This window comes from Acromyrmex echinatior, chromosome 5, assembly GCF_024713525.1.
Source record: "Acromyrmex echinatior isolate Ae372 chromosome 5, ASM2471352v2, whole genome shotgun sequence".
Lineage (NCBI taxonomy): Eukaryota > Metazoa > Arthropoda > Insecta > Hymenoptera > Formicidae > Acromyrmex > Acromyrmex echinatior.
Window position 1 is genome coordinate 5,314,435 of NC_141856.1, and position 27,411 is coordinate 5,341,845.

The 27,411-nt window shown below is 29.6% G+C and overlaps 2 protein-coding genes across 3 annotated transcripts; one reads left to right on the forward strand and one right to left on the reverse strand.

Annotated features, from left to right (window-relative positions):
- Positions 1 to 7,556: 7,556 nt before the first annotated feature.
- On the forward strand, positions 7,557 to 13,373 carry LOC105153284 (hexosaminidase D). 2 transcript variants are annotated; one of them, XM_011068034.2, is made up of 2 exons: positions 7,557 to 9,565; positions 9,632 to 13,373. In XM_011068034.2, exons 1-2 carry the CDS (start codon positions 9,346 to 9,348, stop codon positions 11,098 to 11,100), a joined length of 1,689 nt encoding a protein of 562 aa, XP_011066336.1. In that variant the 5' UTR covers positions 7,557 to 9,345; the 3' UTR covers positions 11,101 to 13,373. The 2 variants fall into 2 exon arrangements, with proteins under 2 accessions (XP_011066336.1, XP_011066337.1); XM_011068035.2 differs by having other exon boundaries at positions 7,560 to 9,502.
- An 801-nt stretch (positions 13,374 to 14,174) lies between these two features.
- LOC105153285 (ras-related protein Rab-28) lies at positions 14,175 to 26,946 on the reverse strand. Its single transcript, XM_011068036.2, has 4 exons — positions 26,670 to 26,946; positions 18,308 to 18,493; positions 17,183 to 17,416; positions 14,175 to 14,565 (listed from the first exon to the last, which is right to left on the reverse strand). The coding sequence occupies exons 1-4, from the start codon at positions 26,742 to 26,744 to the stop codon at positions 14,341 to 14,343; spliced, it is 720 nt and encodes a 239-aa protein (XP_011066338.1). The 5' UTR covers positions 26,745 to 26,946; the 3' UTR covers positions 14,175 to 14,340.
- Positions 26,947 to 27,411: the final 465 nt, after the last annotated feature.

A 27,411-nucleotide genomic window follows, 5' to 3' on the forward strand; every position in this document is an offset into this window, starting at 1 on the left:
CTCGGATAGAATTACTTATGATTTTATTTTACTTATGATTTTATATACAATTTAATATTTTTTATAATTTACAATATATTTTACATATTTTACATATAGAAAAAAAGATTTTAAATATTTAAAATTTTGCCTGATACAAATTTGAAAATGATTTCGTTGAATCATATAGTTGAATCAAATAATTATGTTGTAAATTAAAAAATAAGCAATGCTACAAAAACATTATTCTAATAACTTGAATTTCTAATAAAATAATTTTGATGAATTCAAATAAAATTATTTTCAGATTTATGTATTAGGTGTTGGAATTAATTCGTAGCGTTTTACAAGTGATGGGAAGTACTTTCATTAATGTATTTTTTAATGCTCATGTGAAATAAATAACATTCTTTCATTAAAAAACGCACCTAATATCTAAACATTTTTAGATACTTTTAAAGCATCATTCCGTGTATATCTCATATTTTTTAAATAATTTTTTATATCTCGCTCTTTAGGAATTTAGAACTTCTTTAAGAATCTTCTTTTATATCTTCCAAGAATTTGAACAAATAAACATATGGTGTATTTCTCTTTTTGAAGAATCCTATCTGACGATGAGTTGAAGAATATTGTCAGCAATAACATTTTTCATCAATTTTTGGAATTGATGTTGATGATTGATTAAAAAGAACTTTAATTCTCTTTATATTTTAACATAAATAAAAAAATACAAAATTCAATTATTTCAAGTTGCTTTCGATCAGCATATTTGATACTACGCATGAGAGAGGAATTTACGCAGTTAGTCAGCAGCTGAGTATACAAAAGGCGATTTGTATAGAGTTACGAATAATGAGTAAAGACTCATTATATATTTATCGTTAATAGTAAGTAGGATTTTATGGATTATAAATCGAGATCTGTATCTATAAGCTATTGAAAATAGAATAAAATTAACTTAAAATATTAATCAATATATAATAATTTAAAAATATAATAATAATTATAAATATAATAGTAATTTAAATATATAGTAATTTAAAAAATCAATAAATATATAGTGATGCTTACAAGAGTCAACATTAGATATTGATATATATTTAATTTATTCCAATATAACAGTCAATAATATAATATTACGTTTCGATTCTCATAGGGGGGTATGTAGATAATATTATTATTGACTATTACATTGAAATAAATCAAACATATTAATATTTGCTGTCGGCTTTTATAGGCATTATTTATTGATTTATTTTGTCACAGTCTTTAATTTCTTAATTTGTATTTAATTTAAAAAATTAATAAGATATTCGCATAAAGTCGATAAGTTCTCAAGAAAAGCATTAATTATAAAATGAAGGATTAAAATCCTAATACGATAAAATTAATTATAAAACTGTTTTAAAATAATCTGTTAATGTCAAAACATTAAGCTTATATATCAAATAAAAAAAAACAATTTTGATCAATTTTATTATTATTTTCTCACATTCAATCTAAAAAAATTTCTGCGATACTTTATTTGATAATAATGCTATAAAAAGTTTTAATAACCAGTTTGAACATCCTGCATATTTATTATCTTGATGATTCAACAAAATTTTTAGATATACATATGGCTATATAAATTTTTAAATACTTCTGAAAAATGATTCTTTTCATTGATAATGCTTTCGATGCTTTCACGGGTATTTTCTTCAAAAATATGTTCTATTCATTATTATTGCAATTCTATTCTGGAAATATTCTCCATCATATATGATTCAATTTTTCTGCAAAAAATTTTTTAAACTTGACAAGATTTTTTTATTTCGGCGAATGATTTAGCTGCGATAAAAATACAGGTGCGTAATATATGTTACATAATATATGTTACAGATACACTTCAAGAATTCTGTACAAGATAACGGCGGAGACATAGCGGCTATACGATTACATTGATAGCAGTTTTTTTTCGTAGCAGCTGCATATGCACATAGAATCGTGCGAAACTTTGTAAGCTAATATATCTCGTATAAGTGCTTGATGAGTCACTATCTTCTGAATAATCACTTGATAATTCTTTATCTGCATAAGTCACCACACATTGTTGTCATAGTTTTGTAAGAATATATCACAAGAAGATTGGAAGGAATTGAACTATATAATAATATCAAAAGACAAATATAAACGAAAGGCCCTTATTGTAAGATATCGGGTTCATTTTGGATAAATGTTAGAAATCTGTGAACAGATTTTAAAAATAATAGATCATTTTAAAGGGAAGTTAATAAGCTTTAAGATAATGCCATGTAAAATTTAATTTAAATTCTATTTTTTTTAATTTAAAAAAAATGTAAAAAGTGAATAAATCGCAAAGTTAAAAAATTGTGCTCCTAATATGAGATGCTCTGAAAAATAGATAATAAAATGCAAAGTACATCAGTGTGTATTGCAATTAAAAAACTTTATTTAATATTTCTAAAATATAAACAAATACAGTCAATGCCCGCATAAAATAAGCATGCGTTATACATAAGATTCAGATAGTTGGAACCAAGTATCGCAGAAACAGGCACTCGACGTTCATTCCAATTGTCCTTTTTATTATAGCAACTATTTTCACTATGACATAGGTTATTTCATATTAGAAATACTCTGGGTATCTCATATTATAATTTTCACGTCTTACGGTTTTACAATCGAATCTAACTTGTAATTAAGCAATTCAATATGTCCCATATTTTTCTAATAGTACAATCTTACTCTATTACTACATGAAGAATTTATTGCTAAATATTTCCTTAATAAATAATAAACAAGGTTTTAAAGACTCATCTCAATGAAACTTGAAGACATCCAAATTCTAAAATTTTTTTTACAACGTAAAAATATACAGGAAGTTCCGAATTTAAATGGCCAAACTTTAAGAGCGTGTACGACATCGATAAACTGAGAAAAAAAATCCTTTAGAGATATGCTCGTTTTTTATTTGTTTTAAATAAAATCACAAAAAAGATAAAAATAGTTTCCATTTTTGTAAATACTTATTTATTACTTATTCATTCACAGTTATTTATTCACATTATCACTTGCTTAGTGCAGATATTGTTCAAAATATTGGCCTCTTGCAGTAATTGCATTTTGTATGGACAATTCGTGTTGCAGCCAGCCACACTGATCTGGTCAATATAATGACTCGCCGAGGCACTTTTCTGTCTGGAAATCAGCGCACATATCTTTTGAACCATTATAAGTCAGTCGTCAGAGATGAAAATGGCGGCAAAAAGGAAGAAATTATTTACAGGTATTTTATTGTTTTAATCGATAGTTTGAGATATAAAAAGATTAAATTTAAAAGTGCTACAACATTAAGGGGGACACTTAGAAGTAATTAAGCAATAAAGTTTTTTTTTGGTTTTTCAATTAAAACGTAAACAAAAAGAGATATCAAAAAAATGACAAGAGAGAACTTTTTTGTTGCTGCTGAAATTTCCTATAAAATGAGTTTTTAATGAGCTTTGTATATGAATAGAATCGGAGATATAGCGTTTGAAGATGAATGAAATTTCTTGAAAAAACGGCAAAAATAGATACTTTTTCAATTATTGTATTTACTTCTACGTCGTTTTGAGTGCACATTAAAGCACCTTCGTACACAAAATAACGATAGGAAAGATATGTTTATACATAGAAATCGATTAAATTCTGAAATACTCAATATATTTTATTATACTGTTAGGTAAAATATTTATTTTATAATTCAAAATATTTGCATTTCACTTTTATATTAAAATTAAATCAATGTTTACAACGATTTATTAATATGCACCAGTGTGCATTAGTGCTTCCAATCGAATTCGTCATTAGTTTATTGATTCCCTACACGTCCTCGAAGTTTGGCCATTTAAATTCGGAACATCCTGTATATTAATCATATATTAATTAACACTTTAATTAGTACAGTATGTACATATTACATACTACATATGCATATTATATTAATATCTACATATATGAGAAAAATAATTTAATAATTCATTAATCATTAATCTTTTGTAATAATATCTTTATCTACTAAACTATTTATTTTTTGATAACTGTACTTTTATTCACAGAATAATGAAATGAATCAACTGATGTAAAGAAAACATAGTTGCTTTTCAAAAAAATTATGCAATTTTCAATACACATACTTGCAAATTATATTTTTTAAACTGCTATTTTCTTTATTATTTTATTATTCTATACATAAAAGCAAGGTACAATTATATAGTATAAAAGTTAATAATTCTCCAATCAGTATTGAGTATCAGTTACGTTATCTATAATATATTATATTTAGATTGAGTATGAAATTATAATATAGATGTAACCGGTGTTAACTGGGTAGATAAATATACTTTTCAGTTTAAGTAATCCAAAACAGCAAAATGTTACTACAGCAAAATCTATTCATTTTTGACAGTTTTGTCTAAAGAAATTTTCTATCTATATAATCTCATATAATTTACATAAATATTAGACTTTCAACTAATTTACTGAAACCATTTTCTTCATATGATTAACGAAGAATCCTTTATGTTTAAAATATTAATTGATGAGTGGACGTCATACCATTTTAAGAAGATTTAGATACCAATTCTCAAATATACGATTTAGAAGTTTCAGAAATCGTACGATATCGCTAGATTTTAACAAATTATACATATGTGAGGCATATTTCACGTCAAATCGGGAAATATCGTCAATTTTTTTTCAAATTTGTGAACTTTTATCTCGACCGACTGAAAATGAAGAAACAGGATAAGAGGCAAAGAGACAAAAGATAAAAAATGATAAAAAGTAAGAAAAGAAACAAAAAGCGCATTGTAGATTGAACTTTAGACACAGATAAACTTTGTAAAAAGATACAGAATGTCTCACACGTTTTCAACAAAGAGATTGCGAAAGAAAACATCGATTATTATTTTACGCATGTGCAAATAAGTGATCAGCGCGTATCTTTCGCGACCTCGAGTCGCGCTTTCGACCGTGTCTATATAGTGCCTCGGACGGTGCCATCGTTAAACGGCTTTATTGTCTGGAATCATGCTCCTGCTTCCCTTCGTGGCCACAAAGATGTGACTCACTCTCATCACTCGCGTAACGGGTGTCCCGGCATTCCATGGAACTGGCGGTCACGGGTTGGGTTATCCATGCTCGAGATTACGTGAATGATATATCGAGTGTTTCAGACTGATGACTCAGGCACAAAAATCCTTTCCTAATAGGCAACTCTAAACCAGGATAGTCTCTTTCAACCCAAACTCTGCCGTTCTTGAGAAATTTTAAATCCTTATTATAAGGAGGATTCGGAAGAAAATTATAAGTGATAAGAAAACTAAAAAGATTCATAATGAAGATGGAAATGGTTTGAAATCGTGATTGATAGGTGAAGCGGAAGAAGAGAGATTTTAATTTTATTATAAATTTTGTTTATTATAATACATTTTTTATATACTTTTAAATGTCTCGACTTTGCATTGTTTGCATTAATATGCGGAAGGCATAATGCTATTGTAACATTACACACTCAACCAGAGATGTAATTTTTGCGAAACGCTTCAACCGTGATGCAACGCACTTCCTGAGCATATTTTAACGCTAGATAATATAGCCATTTCGATTGGAATGCGAACGTAAACACGGGGAAATATATATACTCGCAATTTGGAGTGATTGTTCCATCATTAATCGTGTTTATTGGTATAAATAGAATCCTATCCTGAATTCTGACATGAATTACAAATCATTTGAAACAAACTTAACGCGAAAAATTTTTAAAATTAAAATACGCACATATAAAATCTATTATAAATTATAAAAATATTGTATTATAAATTGCATAAAATTATAAACAGGATTCTGTTCTAAAATCTAACATAAATAAAAGATTTTAAGTATTTTAAATTAAAAAAACTCTATTTTCGATTAAATAAGTAATGCTTAATAATAAATTTTATGTGTTCTTTTTGCAAACATGTTTTTCAGTATTATAAACTGTGCATCGATTTGGTTTGTCGAACTTGAAACATATTGTAGCTGAAGCTGAAATATTAAGTATAATATCTCAATTTATGTATGATTCGACCGCAGCTGAAATAATAATTTTCGCAATAAGTTCTTTATACATTTTTAAGACATTAAATACATTATTAAATTGACGATCAATTTATAATTTCAGTTTCAGCTAATTTACGTTTTAAGTTAGTAAATTGGCATACAGTTTATAAAACTAAAAAATGTATAAAATTTGCGTATAAAAATATTATTAAGCATTATTATTAAGATCTGCTTTGACTGAAAATAAGATTTTTTTTCTTCTTTCATTTTATTAATTTTTATTTAATTTAATATGTTTACTTAATTGTTCAAGACTTCAAGTATCTTACGTAACATATATTAATGATATTTTCTCATAGAGAATTGTAAACCAACAGGAATTACCGACAATTACAGATCGCCAATTTCTCCGAATTGACTTTATAGATCATCAAATCCTTTTACGCAATAAAAGTACGCAAAATACCGACTACATTAAATTTGACGAGAAAATTGGAAATAAAATTAAAAGTTCACTTTATTTCTCAGCTCTCACAGTTGTCACCTCAGATTATAATTCCCTTAGTGCAGAAATTTTGTAGATCATACGTATCAAATAATACCTTCCTTCAGTTTGTGAAATTGTGATCGAAGGCTTAACAAAAAAGATTTTCCAATTAAAGTTGTATTTTTTATATAACAATTACTTTTTCCTCTTTTACGAAAATTCTTTTCCAAGATTAAAGTATATGCATTAATACGTGTCTGTGAGTTGGAGTTTATTATGCCGAGAACGACAAAAAATTTCGAAATTGAAACCTTAAGAAAAATTTTTTGTCATTTTCAACATAAACTCCACCTCACAGATATTAATGCGTATACTTTAATCCTGGAAAAGGATTTTCAAACCTGTAAAAGAGGAAAAAAGTAATAGTTAAACAAAAATTATAATATTAGTCGGTAATACAAACAGCTTTAGGATCCCCTTAAGTATCTGTCATTTTTTCATTATTTATCACTTCTATATGATTTTTTAATGGATCGATAAATATTGTTTATAAAAAATATGCAAAAATAATAAATTTATGGCAGGATTTGATGATTCAGCTTCCCCATATCAATCCATTGGATTGTGGGATGTGCCTACGTCTCGACAGATGTCGCGTCGTTTCACGATTTCGATGGTATTACAATGTTTCTTATCAATTTATTTTATTTGAAATATCTTTTTCACATTCATATTTAATTTGTATATGACAAGAACAAAATTGTTGCTATCTATATGTAAACTTGCACCTGAGATAAATTCCTCACGCATTCTTCTATTTCTTTAATTAAAAAAATTAACAGTCATGTTATGCCGAGAATGCTTGCGCGCATCCGGTAAATTAATATTTAATTGATATCCATGCGACGGAAATGCAACGCGATGTAACGTGCGGCGTGACGACATTCGCTCGACTTCCCGCTTATGAACGCAAGCGATGGCTTCCGGTTGATTGAATCGATCATCGACAATTTTGCCGAATAAGTAAATCGTTTTAAAGCTAATTAAATTAAATGCGCGACTGGATTGAGTAAATTAATTCTCTCTTTAATTAATCTCCCTCCTTTGTCTCATTTTTTCTTTCTTTTTTTTCTTTTTAATGTGTATATTTTATTTTTGAAAATGTGAAGGAATTAATAGACTGTTAAGCAGATCTATATCCAATTAGTCATCTAAAAAACCTTTTTTCTATACATGTGACAACAAAAATGTTATACATGCTGTATTTTGTAGATATCTTATTTAAATAATGATATAATACTAGGTTACTCATTCAAATGGTTTATCAATAACTTATCGGTTGTTAAAAAAATCGAAAAAAATTCGATAAAAACGGCAAACATGAAATAATAAAAAAAAATACATCTGAAGCGTTGCAGATTACCTACTTAGAATTTACAATCTGGAATAAGCAAACTGTAGAATATCAGCACATTGACAACAAATTCGATCAGAAAAATGCAATAGATTTAGTACCATTCGAATTAAGCTTATATTCAACCGACAGAGCTTAATATTAATTAGATGGCAGAAATTGAATAAAATCAAACGTAGATTTGCCCGATTTCTGCTGCCAATCTGCATCAAACTATCTGTGCAAACCTGAGTTTCTGCAGTTAATCTGCTGTCAAATCATGTAAACAAACTCGAATCTGTCATATTTTTTGTCGTATTCTGTCTCTAACATCTGATATAACAGATATATTCTGCATCAAATTTGTAATCTTTCGTCTGACAAAGTTTGTTAGTAAAATGAATCTGTTTAAACAAATTTGGCTTTGACGAGAGAAAATCTTCCGTACTCTATAAAACTTTTAGAATGAATTTCGCTCTAAAGAATGAAATTTTATTCTCAAAAATTGAAAATTGAGCCATTCTTTGGATTAGTCAGTTTTCATTCTTCAGAATGAGATTCTCCTCCAAAAAATTTATAAAGTAAATAATTATGGTACTGCAGCTCTTCAGCTGCAATCTAAAGTTTATAAAATTTTTCGTCCATTTATCGAGTGTGCCTTGTGTCACACTATGGATAACAACTGTAATTTCTTTTTCTCTCTACTCGCTGAAAATTCAAAACGGGCTGCATTGTCGCTCGGCGTAGCGTGAGATGCAGGAATCAATAATTATCGTGCCGCTACGCGTATCTACGGATCAGCGAGCGTGCAGTAGGCCATGTATAGAACTGGAGCAGCCGCGTCTCTATCTCCTTCTCCTCTTCGGTCCGGGTGTCTCTCGGAGATGCCGACAGACCGCGCGCATGGCTTACACCGCGCCTGTACATACTACGTATCAGGCCACACCAGGCCACACCGACGTCACCGACCAGTTAGATTACTCCGAGACGGATCCGACGCCGCTTTATCCTCTTCTCTCTCTCTCTCTCTCTTTTTCTTATCCATAAAAGAGCTCCGAGGACGTTGATGGTCCGCGTAGGAAGCTCAGCCCCGCGTGCCTCGCGATTTATCACGATTTTTCTGACACTCGAGACATTGTCCGTTGAGAAACGTTCGTCTCTTGAGACGAGAATACATGTGGTTCGCGATTTTGTGATTCGATGAGTAACACCGAACGTGTCTCTCGCGTTGCTCCACAATAATTTCTCTCTCTCTCTCTCTCTCTCTCTCTCTCTCTCTCTCTCTCTTTCTCTCCCCCCGTCTCTCTGGAGATCGCGCGGTTCGTGAACGATGGACGTGACAGCGCGATAGGTTTGACGGCGATTCGATCCCCGGAGTGCGAATCTTCTCGACATCATGACGCGTCTACGGGGCCGTGCGTCGCTAATGGTCGTCGCGACGATCAGCTTCATCCTGTTGGTTGTCATATATCATATACTGAGTAACGAGATCGACGAGATGTCATCGGGCAAAATCAGCACGCGTCTGAGAGCCGAGGATGTGTATCCACCAGGTGAACTCATGGACAGCCCTCAGGGCGCTGCCAGAAGGCAGCTAGTAGATGGACAGATAACGGGTGATTTGAAGAACGGTAGGAACAGACTGGTTAACGAATTAACTCACTATGATAAATCGTTTGCAGACGGCACTCCACTGTTCAAGGGTCATAAGATCGTCCACCTAGATCTGAAAGGCGCCCCGCCTAAGATGAGCTATTATAACTACCTATTTCCTCTGCTGCGAAAACTAGGAGCCACTGGCGTGCTTGTGGAATACGAAGACATGTTTCCCTTTGCTGATAGCATTGAAGACATACACGCCGGCAATTCTTATTCTAAGAAGGACATTGCGCAGCTTCAAACTATAGCTAGGAACAATCAATTAATCATCATACCATTAATACAGACTTTTGGTCACATGGAGTTTGTTCTTAAATTAGACAAGTATAAAGATTTCAGAGAAGTTCCACGTTATCCTCAAGTTTTATGTCCTACGTATAATAAAACACTACCCTTGATCTATGAAATGATAAACCAAGTCGTATCGGCTCATCCAACGTCAAAATATTTGCACATAGGTGCGGACGAAGTTTATCAGATAGGAGAATGCTCAAGATGTTTAGACGTCATGGCCAAAAGGCAATGGAGCAAGCGACAGTTGTTTCTGGATCATGTCTCTGCAGTAGTTAAGTACACCAAAGAGAGATACCCAGAACTGACTGTACTTATGTGGGATGATGAATTTCGTGATATATCGCCACAGGAAATCATTGACAGGGGCCTTCACTCGATGATAGAACCAGTTATTTGGAAATACACCACCGATCCTGGCATGACGCTAACGGATCAACTGTGGGAAAGTTACGCCGCCGTGTGGAAGGAAGTCTGGGTTGCGTCAGCATTCAAAGGAGCTACTTCACCTGATAGATATTATACAGACATTTCATATCACATGGAAAATCATCAACGTTGGTTAGAAATTATTCAGAAATACTCAAATCAAATCACATTCAAGGGTGCCATATTGACTGGATGGCAGAGATACGATCACTTCAGTGTCCTTTGCGAATTACTGCCAGTGGGATTACCATCTCTCGCCATTAATTTAGCTATATTACAAGCCTCAGATGTAAACGTCTTTCCTGTAGAATTACCCGATCGTATATCTGAAACTTTACAATGCGATGGTATCATCTCGTTAAGCATACCAGAACCACAGTACGGCTGGACCAAATGCAGTTTCCACGGAGTATCGGTATACGCAGCTATTTTACGTCTTTATTCTCTGACACAGGAAATAATGAAGATGGAACAGGATAATACCTATAAGGGATGGTTAAAATCATACAACATTAAATATTCTTTCGCGAGTCCTAGTTACGTCGAACGTGCGGTTACTGATTTGGATAGACATAAAATGGAAATAATATATATCGAAAAAGAGATGCGTACAGCTATGGAAGATATTTATGACGATTATACAATACAAGAGTGGCTTGAGACATATGTTACACCTGTAAACGAAAAGCTCAATCGATTATGGGAAATTAAGGAGAAACTTTTAGAGAAAAATACATGGCCAAAGAGACCTCTCACAAAATCTGATTTATAGTATAAAATCGGCAGTTTCTTGGAATAAATAAGCGAAAATATTCATGTTCTTTGTGGTATAATATATTAGAGACTGAAATTTTTATTAAAATACGAGAAAAAGAACGCGAATTTTTTCGCGAATAATTGCGAAAATTTTTTAGCAATTATTTTTTAAAAATGGCGTGGATAATCAATGAAATGTAAAAATGTTGAACTCGTAATTTTACATCTTGAGCAATTGCTGTACAGAATATGTGATAATATGTAATTTAATAAGGAAGTAATCAAATCAGAATTGCACCGTCCGTATAAATTAGTAAATTTCATTTATCTTAATGGAAATAATTGCATTATTTATAATAGAAATAATAACAGATATTTCTTATTTATGTCGCATTAAGTTTAGAAGGACCATTTATATTGATTATTCTTTTTCTTCCAAAAAATATTCCAAAAATCAAATCTTAAATACACTAATAATATTCTAGATGATTTATAGAGATAGACGGTGTATAAAGATTGAAATCTATTGAGAGATATATACGTATACATATATATGTGTATATATATATATATATATATATACACATATTAAACAAAGCAATATAATTTGCAACATTAGAATAAATAATTTATTGTCATTTTATTAAGAATGCTAGATCTCAAATTGATTTTTAGAGATTTTAAAAATGATTATATATTGTATACACACACACACACACACACACACACACACACAACATATTGTGTATATATATATATATATATATATATATATATATTGTATATATGTGTATATATGTATGTATATATATATATATATTTAGGTCATTTAAAAAGTATCCGCGATTTTTTGTTCAATTTTTGAATGAAAAAACCACGGATACTTTTTAAATGACCCAATATACACACACACACACACACACACACACACACACACACACACACATACATATTTATATTTTGTGTGCGTGTGCGCATGCGCGTGCGTGTGTATGTGTGTATACATACATGCGCGCTCTTATATATGAATTATATAAAGTTAGTCTTTTCTCAATCATGTATGCACAGAATGCCCTCTATTTGTCTTCTGATTATAAATGAATTATCTATTAACAACAAATAGAATTCGGTTAGACACTACTAATGCACTGATGCATATTAAAGTCGCTGAACACTGATTTAATTTAGGTGTAAAATAAAATGTAAATTATAAAAGAAAAAAAATTTATCTAACAATCATTTATAATTAAGAATTGTATATTGTTCATTGTAAACACAATAAACAATTTTTTTAGAAACAAAATAATTCAGTATTGAGAATGTCGCGGTTTTAATATTTATCCGTTTCTATATTCATATTAAACATATATTAATCTTTACGTCAATTTGTGTATGATGGATTTAATGTGCATCAATGCGCACTAGCAAAATGTCAAACTAAAATCGCTAAGAGTCACATTTTACTGAAATGTTTAACAAAAAGATGTTGACAATTTAAATTATGTAATATATATTGATTTATGCGTATTAACGTAGCATCTGCGGTTTTAATAAGAGCAGAAATTCGTGCCATATAGACAGATGATTGCAATATGGTATGCCCCAATTAGATAAACTTTTTAAAGATAAAAGATTATTGTACATGTGATTGAAGGCTTTTTATAAATGGCAAATGAGAAGAGTTTTCAATTAAAAAATATCTACATACGTTATATGACACTATAAAAAACTATAAATGCTACTAGTAAGCATTATTTGTAATTATAAGAGATAATACGAAGTACCTTAGAAATCATTCTTTTGATATTAAAAAAAAATGAAATATTCTTTTATTTAGAAAAGAGAAGACACTTCTTTCTTTATCTGAAATTTTTATTATTGTTATATCGAACTTTTTTATATTGAATCTTTGTTACGCTGTGTCTGACAACTTCGACGAATGAAATTTGTAATAAATAAGAATAATTAATTTAAGAAGTCTTCCTAGTAATTTTGAATTCTTTTGTGAATTCTCATATAGCACATCCAGAGATGTTCCTGTGAACATTCTCAGAACGTTCTTAGAATGTTCTTCAGTCCCTTGTCTGTGTTATATGGGTTATTACTATTTATATATATATAATATATATTTATATTATTTTATATGCTTTGTTATTATTATTTTCTAATTCTTATTATTATAAAGGTATTTTTAATGTTGATATATAAATAATATATTGCGCGTGTAACTATTATTACAACTAATGAGATGTGATTAATAAAATCTGTTTTCAATCTATAGTAGACAAATTCTGTGATGATGTTTATCTGTTGGCCCCACACTATTAGGTGTTGGAATTAATTCGTAGCGTTTTTTAATGAAAGAATGTTATTTATTTCACATGAGCATTAAAAAATACATTAATGAAAGTACTTCCCATCACTTGTAAAACGCTACGAATTAATTCCAACACCTAATATATAAATATTCATTCACTCATTCGATGGCGGAACATCCTAAAGTCGAGATGGGGCCTCTCTACTGAAAAAAATCACGTTATATAATGAAATTATCTAATTAAAACAAATAAATTACATATCCGATTATTTCAAATCAGTATGTGATTTTTTAAAATTACATAATTTGAAAAGTCAAATGATGATATATTCTTTTTTTTATATTTCTATTATTCAATTCTTTAATATTTGATAACTATAAAATCATAGAATGAATGAAATTATTTCTATCATGTGATTTTTCAAATCACGTGATTTAAAAAATCACGTACTAATTTGAAACAATCTGTTATGTCATTTATTTATCTTAATTACATGATTTTGTTACATAACTTTGTGACATGATTCTTTTCAGTAGGGCTACATCTCGTACCTATGCCCGCACGCAGGTACGAGATACACAGGTTTACGGAACCTACAATTTAACGTCGGTCCCGAACGGCAGTTTGAGAGATTTTCTTGATAATAGATACTCTTGGTTTGAAAGACCACTGAAGAGGAGTTAGGAAAATTTTTGCCGGGAATTAAACACAAGCTCTTAAACATGATAGACTCATTCGTTGCCCATCATACGCTCGTATTACATAAATATAATTTTCATATTTTCTGCTATACAATGTATTATTTAATATACAAATTTGATACATTCACACAATCGTAAAAAATACATTCTTGACATTATGTATTTTGTTTGTTGTTATGAACACATACTCAAATAAATAAAATTTATATAACATTATTCAAAAATGTCTGATCATTATCATTGCAATACACACACCGTAGATTTTGAGGTGGGAAAATGGGGATGGAACGCAATTGGAAATTGTTTTTTAGTAGGAAATCTTTTTACGACTTTGTGTATTGAATTTACATCTACTGTGTCACCAATTTCAGCGATGATAATGGGCTTATGAAAATCTTGATCCGTTCTTGTTAATCGAACACCTAAAACTTGAGCTGCCAAACCTGCTAGGCATAAAGATACCTGAAAGTACAATACAAGCCCACATTGATATTAATAACATATTAATAAAAAAAAAATTATACAAGGAAAATCATTTAAAAAATCTTATTTGTAAAAATAGACATTAATTAGCAATTTATTAATAAAGAATAAAATAGATTATGTATTTCTTAAATTTATTTATTTTATCTCTTAAAAGATGTATAAAATAGTAATTAAAATATATTATAAATATATTCTAAAATGAAAAAGTATATTATTCAAAACCACAAAAAGTACAGTCGAGTTTAAAACGTATTCATAGTCTGTTCTTATTTCAAGATTGTCTTAAAGTAATATCTTAAGATGCTAATACGGTACTCTTGGATTGATCTTGATGTCTTAAGATTGTACTTAAGACGATCTTACAAATATAAGAACCAACTATGAATATCAGTTTTAGTTTTTAAGATCAGAAACACGAAAGTTCTTTTATTTATATGTATGAGGACAAAACGTGTACACTAGATCTGTTTTCTGTGACTAAATCAATATATCCGTTTTTGGAACTTAAAATGAAATAGGTATGTTTAATATTTGACAAAAGTGGAAAAGAAAGTTCTAATACAGTCCAGTATTATACACAGGAATTAAAAACAAATCTATTCTATTTACAAAAATTAACTGCTAATTAATATTTATTTTTTACAAAAAAGTTTTGATAAAAATTTCTTCTGTACGAATATTTTTTGCACTCACTACATTTTTTCTGATGTATATTAATCATTATAGAAATATAAAATTAATACTCATTGTATACATATACATATATGTATACACATATACAGTGTATATACATACATAGTGAGGTCCAAAAGGGTAATTATCTCAGAATGTAGGGTTTATTGGAAAAATGTTCAGACAAAGTTGTAGGGTTTAAAAAGATCTATAATTAATCTTATCAGTTTGACTTTGAGCGTCACTAATGTCAGAGCTAAGGTCATTTTGAATTTTTTAAATGGAAACTCTCCATTTTTCATTATATATTCTCGTAGCTTACCTCAGGAACTTGTCAAAACACTGTGATATTTTATAAATTTTTTTTTAATTAAGTACTTTTTGAGTTATAAGATTGGAAAGTTACCGTACCGCCATCATTAGAATATTACTCAAGGTATCCGACTGATGCGCGCGCGCGCACAGTTGGTTAAAAATAAATTAAATGGACAAAACTAAAAACTAAAAAAATGAATGATAAGATTAAAACATTTTTAACAATTATTTATAAACTAGATATCTTAATTAAGAAATTCTTAGAATCATTACGAAATAGGTCGAATAAAACAAGAAAATTGGATTGCAAAGATGCGCTTTTATAGTGTATTGCTTGTACAGAAATAATCAAATACACAACTTATTACGAACTCTTACGTTAAATGAATATCTTCTCTTAGTCTGGAATTTGGAAATAACTGTTTTTATAATAAATATTCTTCAGATAGATATATACACATTTCACACTTTTTTACTTTATTTTATTTTGTTCAATTATTAAATTTAATTAAAAAATAGAAACATATGTAAATTTTTTTTTACTTGTTCTTTAAAATGTTAAGTATGTGAAAGCGGCGAAATTTTTGTACGCATTTGTATATCATGAAATGGTTTTATTTTATAAAATTAATCGTATAAATTTTATTGACAATAATTTAATATGCATATTTTTACAAATCTAAAAAATGTACCATTTTTTGCAAGAAGAGAATTCCATGTAAATAAAAGAGTTTTAAATTTAATTAAGATTCTTAATATAACAGTCATTTTTTGAGGGATACAGTCATTCTGATACTTCTGTCTCTCTGATTAGTTATTTACAAATGTTTAACGTAATAAGTATTCGTTTTTCAATGTTTCCTTTTGTTTATTCATAGCTTTTTTATGTAAAAAATGTTATATAAATTACAAATATAATATTTTTTGTTGTTGAATAGTTTTGTTCCGCTAGATTCGCAAATTCAATCACTGTGCGACGACTTAAACCTCTTAAATTTTGTTCAGGACAACATTTGTTAAAATAAAGGCTATTGAAGGTCTTCTTATTTTCATTTTTGCATTAAAAATTCATTTTTACGTAAAAATGAAAATAAAAGGAACAATCTCCAATGATCTTGATCTTGACAAATGTTACCCAGGTCATCCAGATCCTGAACAACATTAAAGAGATTTTAGCCGTCGATTAGACACCTTGGGTGATACTAATGTCAGCGGTACTGTAATTTTCAAGCATTATAATTCAAAAGTATACTTAATGAAAATGAACTTTATTATGTATTCTGAAAAGCTATTTTGAACTTTATTATGTGTTTTATTATGTGTCTTGATATCAGCCATTAGATTCTGGAATAAAATAGGGCATTTTATTTTAAAAAATCGATATGACCTGATATTGGCGACGTCATCTAAGATCAAACTGACAAGATTAATATATAAATAGATCTTTTTAAACCCTACAACTTTAGCTGAAACATTTTTCCAATAAACCAATACTTTCTGAGATAATTAGCCATTCGGAGACTTTTAGATCTCACTGTATACACACACACACACACACACACACACACACACACACACACACACACACACACATTTTTTAAATTACCGATTCTCCAGTTCTCGCAGACATATCATGATAAGGAAATCCGTTTTCTGCGGCGAATCGATGCGACCTGTCTCTCTTAACTGTTCTTTGATGTTCCATGTCACATTTATTACCTATTACCGCTATTAGAGGTATTTCATCGTAGGCTTCAATGAAACTTTTGATTTTGCTGAGCCACTCTTCCAAAATGTCAAAACTTGAGCTATTCGTTACGTCGTACACCAAAAGAATGATCTGATTCAGAAATATATATCCAGTTTGCAACATACAATCGTAGCGCACAAAAGAGACATGTCCATGAACGATAAAAATGGAATTATATGAAACATTATCATATATTCAAAATTTAGCTTATTGTGAAAATCCCTTAAAACTCAAAAAATCCAAGGATTAAATTAAAAATCAACTGTGAATTTTGTAAATGTTGTGCGCGGATGCCGATCAATATTCGTGATGACAGTATAATTGCGCGTATAGCAAAGATTTAAAGCCGTTGTACACTTTAATTTGAATTTAAAAGTGAAATACAAATATTTCGAATCATAAAATACATATTTTACCTAACCTAAGTACAATAAAATGTATTGAGTATTTCAGGATTTAATCAAGATTTCTATGTTTATGTAAACATATCTTTATATTATTTTATGTACGACGGCTTTAAAGTGCACCAGTGCGATTGAGCGTCCAATCGAATTCGCTATTAGGGCCGTAATTGTGTGCTGTATGCTGTAATAAGAATTGACTAACCACAGTCGAGCATTCCTCTTTTACAATTGAGTGAGAGGAGAATACTCGGTTGTGATTAGTCAATTACAGATTACGGTCAATATAAATCCCTTATTGACCGTTAGACAGAGCAATTCGCAATTGTAAAAAAGGGGATGGCAAGAAGCACAAAATAAATAAAAAGTAAAAAAAACCGTCATTTTGTACTCTCCTTCTTCTCTCTTTTTGTTAGTAAATAATCTATTCCCACAGGCGAGATAAATTGTCGCTCTTGGACATGTCAAAATTAAATTAATAAAAATAATTCAAATAAAATTAATTCAATAAAATTAAATAACGAAATAAAATTTTTATATTTTATTTAGTAAAGTAAAGATAGCAGCAAATCAGTCTTACGTGTGCTCCAAAAACGTATTTATCCAACATGTTGCCATGCAGAGCGAGTCCGCCAACGTCCCATAAATGTAGATTGACATTTTTATAGCTGCCGATGCTGATGTTCTTAAGAAAGAAATCGATGCCTGCGGTGGGTATGTATTGCCTAGTGAAATCGTTGTTGCAAAACTTCTGAACGATGCTGGTCTAAAGAAGGATCCTTGAATTTCAATTATCAAGAATAACAGGCATCATAGTAGTAATAATAATAATTATTTACAATCTATTCTAATCGCACACTTTATTCGAGGGACGTTCTGGCGAACGTTCTTAGGACATGCGGATATCCTTTGAATATTCTTTGGAACAGCCCTTGGAAATCTGTGCTATTAGAGTATATAATAATGACAGTCATACAATAATTACCAAACGACAAATAAAAATTACAGTTAAAACAAAGAATTATTTTCTTGTTCTGTACCACAAACAATCATCGACCTGCTTAATTTTTATAATCACAGTTTATTTCTAACATATTTATTATTCTTGAAAAATTGTAACAATTAAAGGTATCGTTACGTTGATAGAAATGAAACAAGTAAAAAATTTGCATTTTTTAGATAATGAAATTTATCTTGAAGACTAATATATTTTTCGTGAAGAAACAACTTATTTGTAGCTTACTTGCTTATATGGAAAAATATCACAACTCTGACATAGGATAAAATTTACTATTTATATATACTAGAATTACAATATTCAAATCTTGAAAATTCATAACATCCCTGGTGAAAATTTTTCTTATAATTTTTATACGAAATTGGAATATTTCAGAAATATTCGGAAAATTTACAATTTCTCTCAGAATTTTTCATACATGTGAATTCTGAACTATTCTGAGATTTCTTATCCTATAATTTTTAAAAAATATTTTTTAATTTTTTAGGTTTTATAACATTTCATCAGAAATTATACTTACAAAAAATCTTAGAAATCTTTTAATTAATATATATGAAAAATTTTGAAAAAAAATTTTCTGAGAAAAGATGAAAATTTTCTGAGAAGTGTTTCAATTCGTATAAAAAATGTGAGAAAGTTAAAAAATTATATAAAAATTCTGAAAAATTCTGAGAAAAATTTTCACCAGGGATAGTTTATTTTAAAGAATACATTATAATTGAAAATAATAACTCAGAAAGAAAGTGAAAGTTGTAGACATTGCATATTTACCGTCCTAATAAAACGTTGTTCCAATTCAGAATTTAAAAATGCTGTATTAAGAAGTTATTAATTTTGAGATAAGTATATTTGAATTTAGGAGAGAAGTAGGATTGTATATGTGTATGAGTATTATAACATTGTAGGTAAGCATGACCCTATTTCTGCAACGGTTGATATTAATAATATCAATTATTATAAAAAGATACATCTGTCTTCGCGATATTCCAATATACTGCGAAGTTTGAATTAAATTTATGTATATACTTCGATTATTTATCTGAATTTATCATATTAAATAAGCAGATACGTTTTTTATTTCTTATGTTTTTTTTCCAAACTTCATAAAGTCCCCAATTTACATTGATATAAATAAGATATTTTGTTCTGCAGATTAATATTTATAAAGTAAATAATACGAGTATTGAACCACTGTAATCTTACAAATTCCCATTATTGATTTATTAGACACAGGAGTTTTTCGAATAGATATGCATGGTCGTTTATTATAAGCATGTTTATTATTCTTTATCGTATACTGAAAAAAAAGTTCGGCAAGTCAACCACTATAGCAATTAGTGTACATTTCATTAGAAATATATTGCGATAATATAATAATAAAACAGTCGATGCTAAGAGTACAATATTAACAATGCTAGCAATATGCTAGCAATACATAGCGATACATTAACAATATTTGGCAATATATGTGCGTAATAGGTGGCAATACATATAGGAAAATAATACTAACAATACAATGGTAATGCTAGCAATAAAGTGTGTTGTATTACCATATTAGCAATTACGTTTTTTTTAGTAGTGGTTGATCCCTTGGAGTCTGCATTTGGTAATAGCTATTAAATGTATAGTGATATAATGCCAATCGAATATTTGGTTAATATAACCAAAAATAATGTTACTTTTATAAATATTTAATAAGTATTAATATTGTTACTATTTGATAATACTTACTCTTAATATTTGTAAAAGTAACATTATTTTTTACTAACCAAACATTTGATTAGCATTTATTCTAATAAAATTCTAATAAAATTTTATATACAAGGTATCTGGTAAGTTTTGACAAAACACTCGTGTACAGATAGAACGGACTAAACTGAATCGAAAAGTCCTCTATCATTTTGCAATTTTTGCATTAGTTAACAAAATATTAATTACTAAAAATCGCTGAATATATCTTCAATCATTTTTTATTCAAATACTATCAACTTTACAGAAAAACAGCAAGAGATAAAAATTGTTTATTTTCTCATATATAAAGTTCTAAGAATTTTTTTAATACTGTATTTTCTCTTGTTGGTAAAAATAATTGTCAATAAGAAAATGCAGTACTAAAAATGATAAAAAATTCTGAAAAAATTCTTAAAGCTCTATAAAAAGAAAATAAACAATTTTTGTCTCTTGCTGCATGTTTTTCTGTAAAATTAATAGTATTTGAGTAAAAAATTATTGAAGACTAATATTCGGCAATTTTTAATAATTAATATCTTGTTAACTATTGTGAAAATTGCAAAATGATAGAGGACTTTTCGACTCAATTTAATCCGCTCTACCTGTTCAGGATGGGTGGGGCCAAAATTTGGAGCCATCCTGTATATATATATATATATATATATTAGGTGTTGGAATTAATTCGTAGCGTTTTACAAGTGATGGGAAGTACTTTCATTAATGTATTTTTTAATGCTCATGTGAAATAAATAACATTCTTTCATTAAAAAACGCTACGAATTAATTCCAACACCTAATATATATATATATATATATATATATATATATATACATATATACAGAAAGTATTACAGAGTGTTAGTTAAATATGTTTTCATACTTAATAGAGCGGTTCTTTGATTTATTTCAAGTAAAAAAATCCATATAAACATGTGTCTTAAACGGCTTAGTTTTAGAAATACAGGAATATTCGCAAATATTTGACGAAACGATAAGTTGCGTTGGAGATGTTTTCCTGCATCAATATGCCTTGCTTCACGTGAATTATCATTCGCACAACCGTAAACAAAGTGACAAAATCAAAGTTAAAGTCAAAGTCACAAAATCAAAAAGGACTTCGGATGTTGTTGCGGTTCAATTAGTTTGTACATAAGTTTTCGGACCAAATTGTTTCAGTCCATCAAAATCGGTTTCATCATGCCTTAGTTTACAAATTTTGAAATGGTAGATGCACTTTGCCTACGGTCTTGCAAATAGTAACTCTCATGAGGCAAGGCGTATTTATGCAGAAAGATATCCCTAACGCAATTTATCATGTCGTAAAACATTTGCGAATATTCACCGCTATCTTCGAGAAAAGGATTCTTTCTTAAGAAATAACCCGTTTCTATTTTTAACTAGTTTTTAACTAGCTCAAGCTATATTTCTTTTAAATAAATAGATTATTACTACACGTTTAAATTTTTTTATTTCGGAAACTAAGCCGTTTAGGACACATATTTATATGGACTTTTTACTTGAAATAAACCAAAGAATCGCTCTGTTGAGTATGGCAACATACTTAACTAACACCCTGTATATATATACATACACATATATATATATATATATATATATATATATATATATGTTTGTATCAATTTTTCATTTCTGCATACTTTCTTATAAAAAATTTCTTGTGCTCATTTATCCTATTCAGAAGGTAATATAAGTTTGGGAAGGGGTAATATAATAAAAGCATCCGCCATTTTAACATTTGCATTAAAATAATCAATTTCGATACTAAAATAAAATATCAATAAATTTAAATAAAAGACTCCAGAAAACAATACAATAAATAACGAAACCAAATAATGGCTATAGAAATCAACGGGAGACAGTACGCAAATCAACAAAGTTGCTATTCAATAATTTGCTATAAAATATTTGTATGTTTCGGGTTTGAACCTTCCTCAGCAAAAATTACAAATAACAATATAATTTAAAATTGATTAGACCATATGACCGAATAAAACCATAAAAAGTATAAAAGATAAAATGTAGTAATGAATAAACATAGCAATAAAGAGACATTATATAAAAAATTTTTAAAAAATCGCAATAAGTTTCATCAAATCAGGTGCTGCAAATTGCTACAAAGAGAAACGTGAGACCAACACGATAATCAATACAGTTGCATGGCTGGTTGAATTACTTGCGTGTGTCAACAGTTAAAATAATGTTGTATATAGTAATAAATAAGAAGATTTATTAAAATTTTACAAACAAACACACTTTTTTGGTACACTTATGGATTTTCAACTTCCTCCTATCCTTGCAGAATTGGTGATGCAGGATTTGGAAAGCAGGATGCTGGATTCTTTAGGTATTTGTATATCCTTTTTTTATAGATACGTTGACAATTTAGTTATGGTGGTCCTTTTCTCTTTCATCGATAACGTTTTAAAAGAATTTAACTATCATCCAAGATTGCAATTTATCATGGAGGTGGGTGGTAAAAAAATCAATTTTCTAGATATTATCGTTATTGATAATCATCATATTAAATTTAATTGTTATCAGAAACCATCGTCCTCGGGTAGATTCTTGAATTTTTTGTCGCAGCACCCTGTTACTCAAAAAAGAGGCATTATTATTAGTTTAGTTGACAAAGTTTTTCTTCTTTCACATCCGGAAAAGTTCCATCAGAAAGATATTGAATTAATTATATGCATGTTACAGAACAATGATTATCCATTGGATTTCATTTGCAATACTATAACAAACAGAATTAAGTTTTAAATCTATAATAAAGACGTTAAATGTTACATACAAATTCTATTGCCAATGAACAGTCGATACCATAAATTAAATTATGGCTCGCCTTTCTTTATGTGAAATATTTCTTGAAAATATTCAAACATAGAATAAAAAATTACTTTTTACAGCATGCGTAAATTAAGTCAATTCATTAAAGTACAGAAAGACCCGTTACCAAAGAACAATAAAATGAATGTTGTTTATAAAATTGAATGTGCAAGGACTGTGATGCATTTTATGTAGGACAAACTGGAAGGAAATTAAAAACCTGAATATCAGAACATGTTAATCATCAGAAGAAAAACGTTGACTCATTCTGTTATTACTGATTACAGAATGCACCACAGTCATGATGTTCGATTGATCTGATGTTAAAATTCTGGATGTAGAGAAAACATCAAAAGCGCCTCATCTCAAAAATGATATATATTAAGCGTCAAGCAATGGTCTTAATTTGAAAACAGATACAGAAAGCTTAACCCAAGCATATGATGATTTCATTAACTACAATGATTTCATTAACTATTTATAAAGATATATTCATTGTTTATATGTATTGACCTACTTCTTAACTTCTTTACATTACCACTTTATATTTGACCATTGAATTATTATTTTACATTATATTGACTGATTTATTTGTTTTACTGTTAACGATCTGAATTTTTCAACGCTGGTGCATTTGATGTCACAATGGGGGTGAGTTGATACGATGCAGTTTGTAAATTTTGATAAATCTACTTCCTATTTATTACTAAGAACATACAACATTATTTTAGCTGTTAACATACGCAAGTGATTCAACCAGCCATGCAACTGTATTGATTATTGTGTTGGTCTCACGTTTCTCTTTGTAGTAACAATTTGCAGCATTTGATTTGATGAAACTTATTGTGATTTTTCTAAGATCTTTTGTATAATGTCTCCTTATTGCTACGTTTTATCTTTTATATTTTTCATGATTTTATTCAATTTTATGTTATATTATTGTTTGTAATTTTTGCTGAGAAAGACTTAAACTCGGACTCGAAACGTACAAGTTTTATATGATATTAAGCAAATTTTATTGAATATCGATTTTGTTGATTTGCGCACTGTCTCCCGCGCTGACTCTTATAGTCAGCTATTATTTCATTATTTATTATATTATGTATCATTAAATTTATCAAATTATGTATCAATAAATCTATTAAATAGTATGCATAAAATTTTTTTATTCTTCAGTATATGCTAGATATATTAAAATGTTTCTTTTTGATATAATTTGAGACTATCAAGCGGAACTCTATGCGACAAATAGTTTCAATGATACAGAGGTTTAAAGTTTTATAGTAAAAGATAAGAATTAATCGCTTGAAAATATCAATTTTTTATATTTTGAAAATATCAATTTTTTATATTTTGCCTTCGCAAATGTTTCCGACGTCTCTGACGAGGAAACTGCATACGACATTATTTGAAGTAGACTTTATGATAAAAAAAATGTGGCTATAGAGAGCTGTCTGCAATTAACAGAATCGGAGATATGAAATCGCGAATGAATCTAAAATTACTTTTTTTAAATCCAGTTTTTAATTTCGAAATCGCTGTAATTGCTATTATGTATGCAACTGCAAGTGTAACTTATTTTGCAATTGTTTACCGCAACTCCTAAAAATTGATAAAAAAATAACACAAAAAATAATAATATAAGTTCCAATCGCAGAATCTAAAATATAGAAATGTACAATTGTAGATAACTAAATGATTATAAATAAATAAATTAACATGAAATACATTAATTATAGATTAGTACAGATAAAATATAAAGTACAGATTTTTTCCGTCTGCATAAAAAAAAACCGAAGATTCATTTAAAAAGCCGAGGTTTCCTGCTGAAAATAGGAAAAGTGAACAACTGTGATTATAATCTATTTTTTTAAATTATTTTCAATATTTATTATATACATAAAGATGAAAATGTGGCTTTGCTGGCTTAAGAGGGTATTCTAATCTAGCGGGTAAAAAAAAATCAATTTTTTTTTACATATTTTACAATCAAGTATTTGATATAGAAAATACGTCTGTAAAAGGAATTAATTTGATTCGCAAAATTAATAAAGTTATTGCACCTGATGAACAGCTTTTTTGCATGTTTTGTTGAAGTGAGAGTAAAACGTCAGCTTTTCTTTGCTGCACAAAATTGCACCTTAATACTTTATACGATAAAAAAATAGTAGGATTAAGTTTTATACTGAATAAGTAACAGTAGAAATTGTGCCCAAATATATAAGAATTTATCCTGAATCACGCAAAAAATATTGTCGATCTTTTTTCCTCGTGACGTCATTTCGCGACAAATATAAAAAGAAGAACAGAGAATAGCTTCTAAAACTAAAGGTTAATAAATTCATACTTGACCTACATGATTAGCCTTGTTAATGCAAAAATGCATCGATTAGAAAATTCGTTTTTGCCGATTTGCTTTATTATTCTATCATTACATAGCAAGTTGATGGATACGATAAATCGCGAACGTCGCATGTTGCGAAAGTTTCCACATTGGATCCAGAGACACGAAGTCACGACCGGAGATTTCATCGATCCTAGTTCGCATATTACATTCATCGTTAATCTATATTGCACAATACGACCGTATATTTGTTTTACACAGAGAAACATATATAGTTATCACTACATTAACAAAACTGTAGTAATATTAACATGAATAATACAACAATTAGACATAAAGAATAAAATATAAACATCCGCAAAAAGAATTGTGAACTCGTTAACTTTACCGCCCGTCACAGTCACGAAAAGACAACGGAAACCCCGCGCCAATCTTATGTTATGAAAATGTCTTTCTGCGGATTTGACTAATTTTTGGATATGTTGTAGTTCTCTTCATTCTGAACAAATGGGCACAATTTGATCCTATGAGCCGTTTCCGCGCTATACCTAGTGAGAAATGATAATGGAATTGACATCGAATCGATGTCGATTCGACATCGATTTCATTTCTCACTGGACAAGCCTTGAAAGGCCAGTAATCGTGTAAAATCTGAACCTTTCAAGGCTTGTAACAGAAACGGCCCATAGAATCAAGTTGTACCCATTGAGACGTTTGTACATATCCAAAAACTAGCAAACAAATTTGAGAAAGACATTTTCCTGTAAGATTGGTGCGGGATCATTTATCAAGTACTCTTCGATAACGAAGCTCTCCCTATCACCTGTTGAAGAATTCTTGCTATAGCGTTTTTCACCATGGTGATCACAAACAAATTTAAACGAACAGATACACACTAATAATAAATATCTCTCGTTAAGTGCCGAGCACCCCCGAAACTAGGGATCAACCACCTCTTTCGACCGCCGCCGCACTTTCTAAGCGACGCTGACAAAAACTCACTTTGCCGGCACCGGAGTCACCGACGAGCACAATTTTCAGCCGCTTCTCGGCGGACTCCTCTTCAACGTCCGACATTGGAGATGTGACGAAGATATAGACCGAATCGACAATGATCCTCGATGATGATCATACGAGCGGCATGACTCGTCCGTCGGGACGATCTTCGACTATAATGGCGCAGCATGAAATGTGGCAGCTCGCGTGTTGTGGCCGACAAGCGAGGTCCGAATCGACCGGCAGTGGTGGCCAGTACGCCGTCGTCGTCGTCGTTGTCGTCGTCTACTCGCAGGCATGAATAAATTAGCGAATAATCGATAATAGAACCGTGGCATCGCCAACGTGCGTACTTCGCGGTTAGTAGAAGTTTTCGACTTGAAAAGTGATCCTGTACAGAAAGAACAATTTTGCTGAAATCTTTCTAACAATATATCTCAAAATTTAGCTAAGATACAAATCTGAAAATAATTTTGTTGGATTAACAAAATAATTATGTAGGATGCTCAAGCGATGCTATGATAAGTTTTAACATTTGAACAATCAACTTGAACGTATTTTATATATATAATTATATATATTTTGATGATCTAATAAAATTATTTTATATAAAATTATTTACAAAGTTATTTTAAGATATAAGTATATAGCTGAATTTTTAGATGCTTTAACAAAATTATTCTTTTCGTGTGATGACAACAACGACAATAATAATGACGATGTGCGTAACATTTTGGATGACGACGAT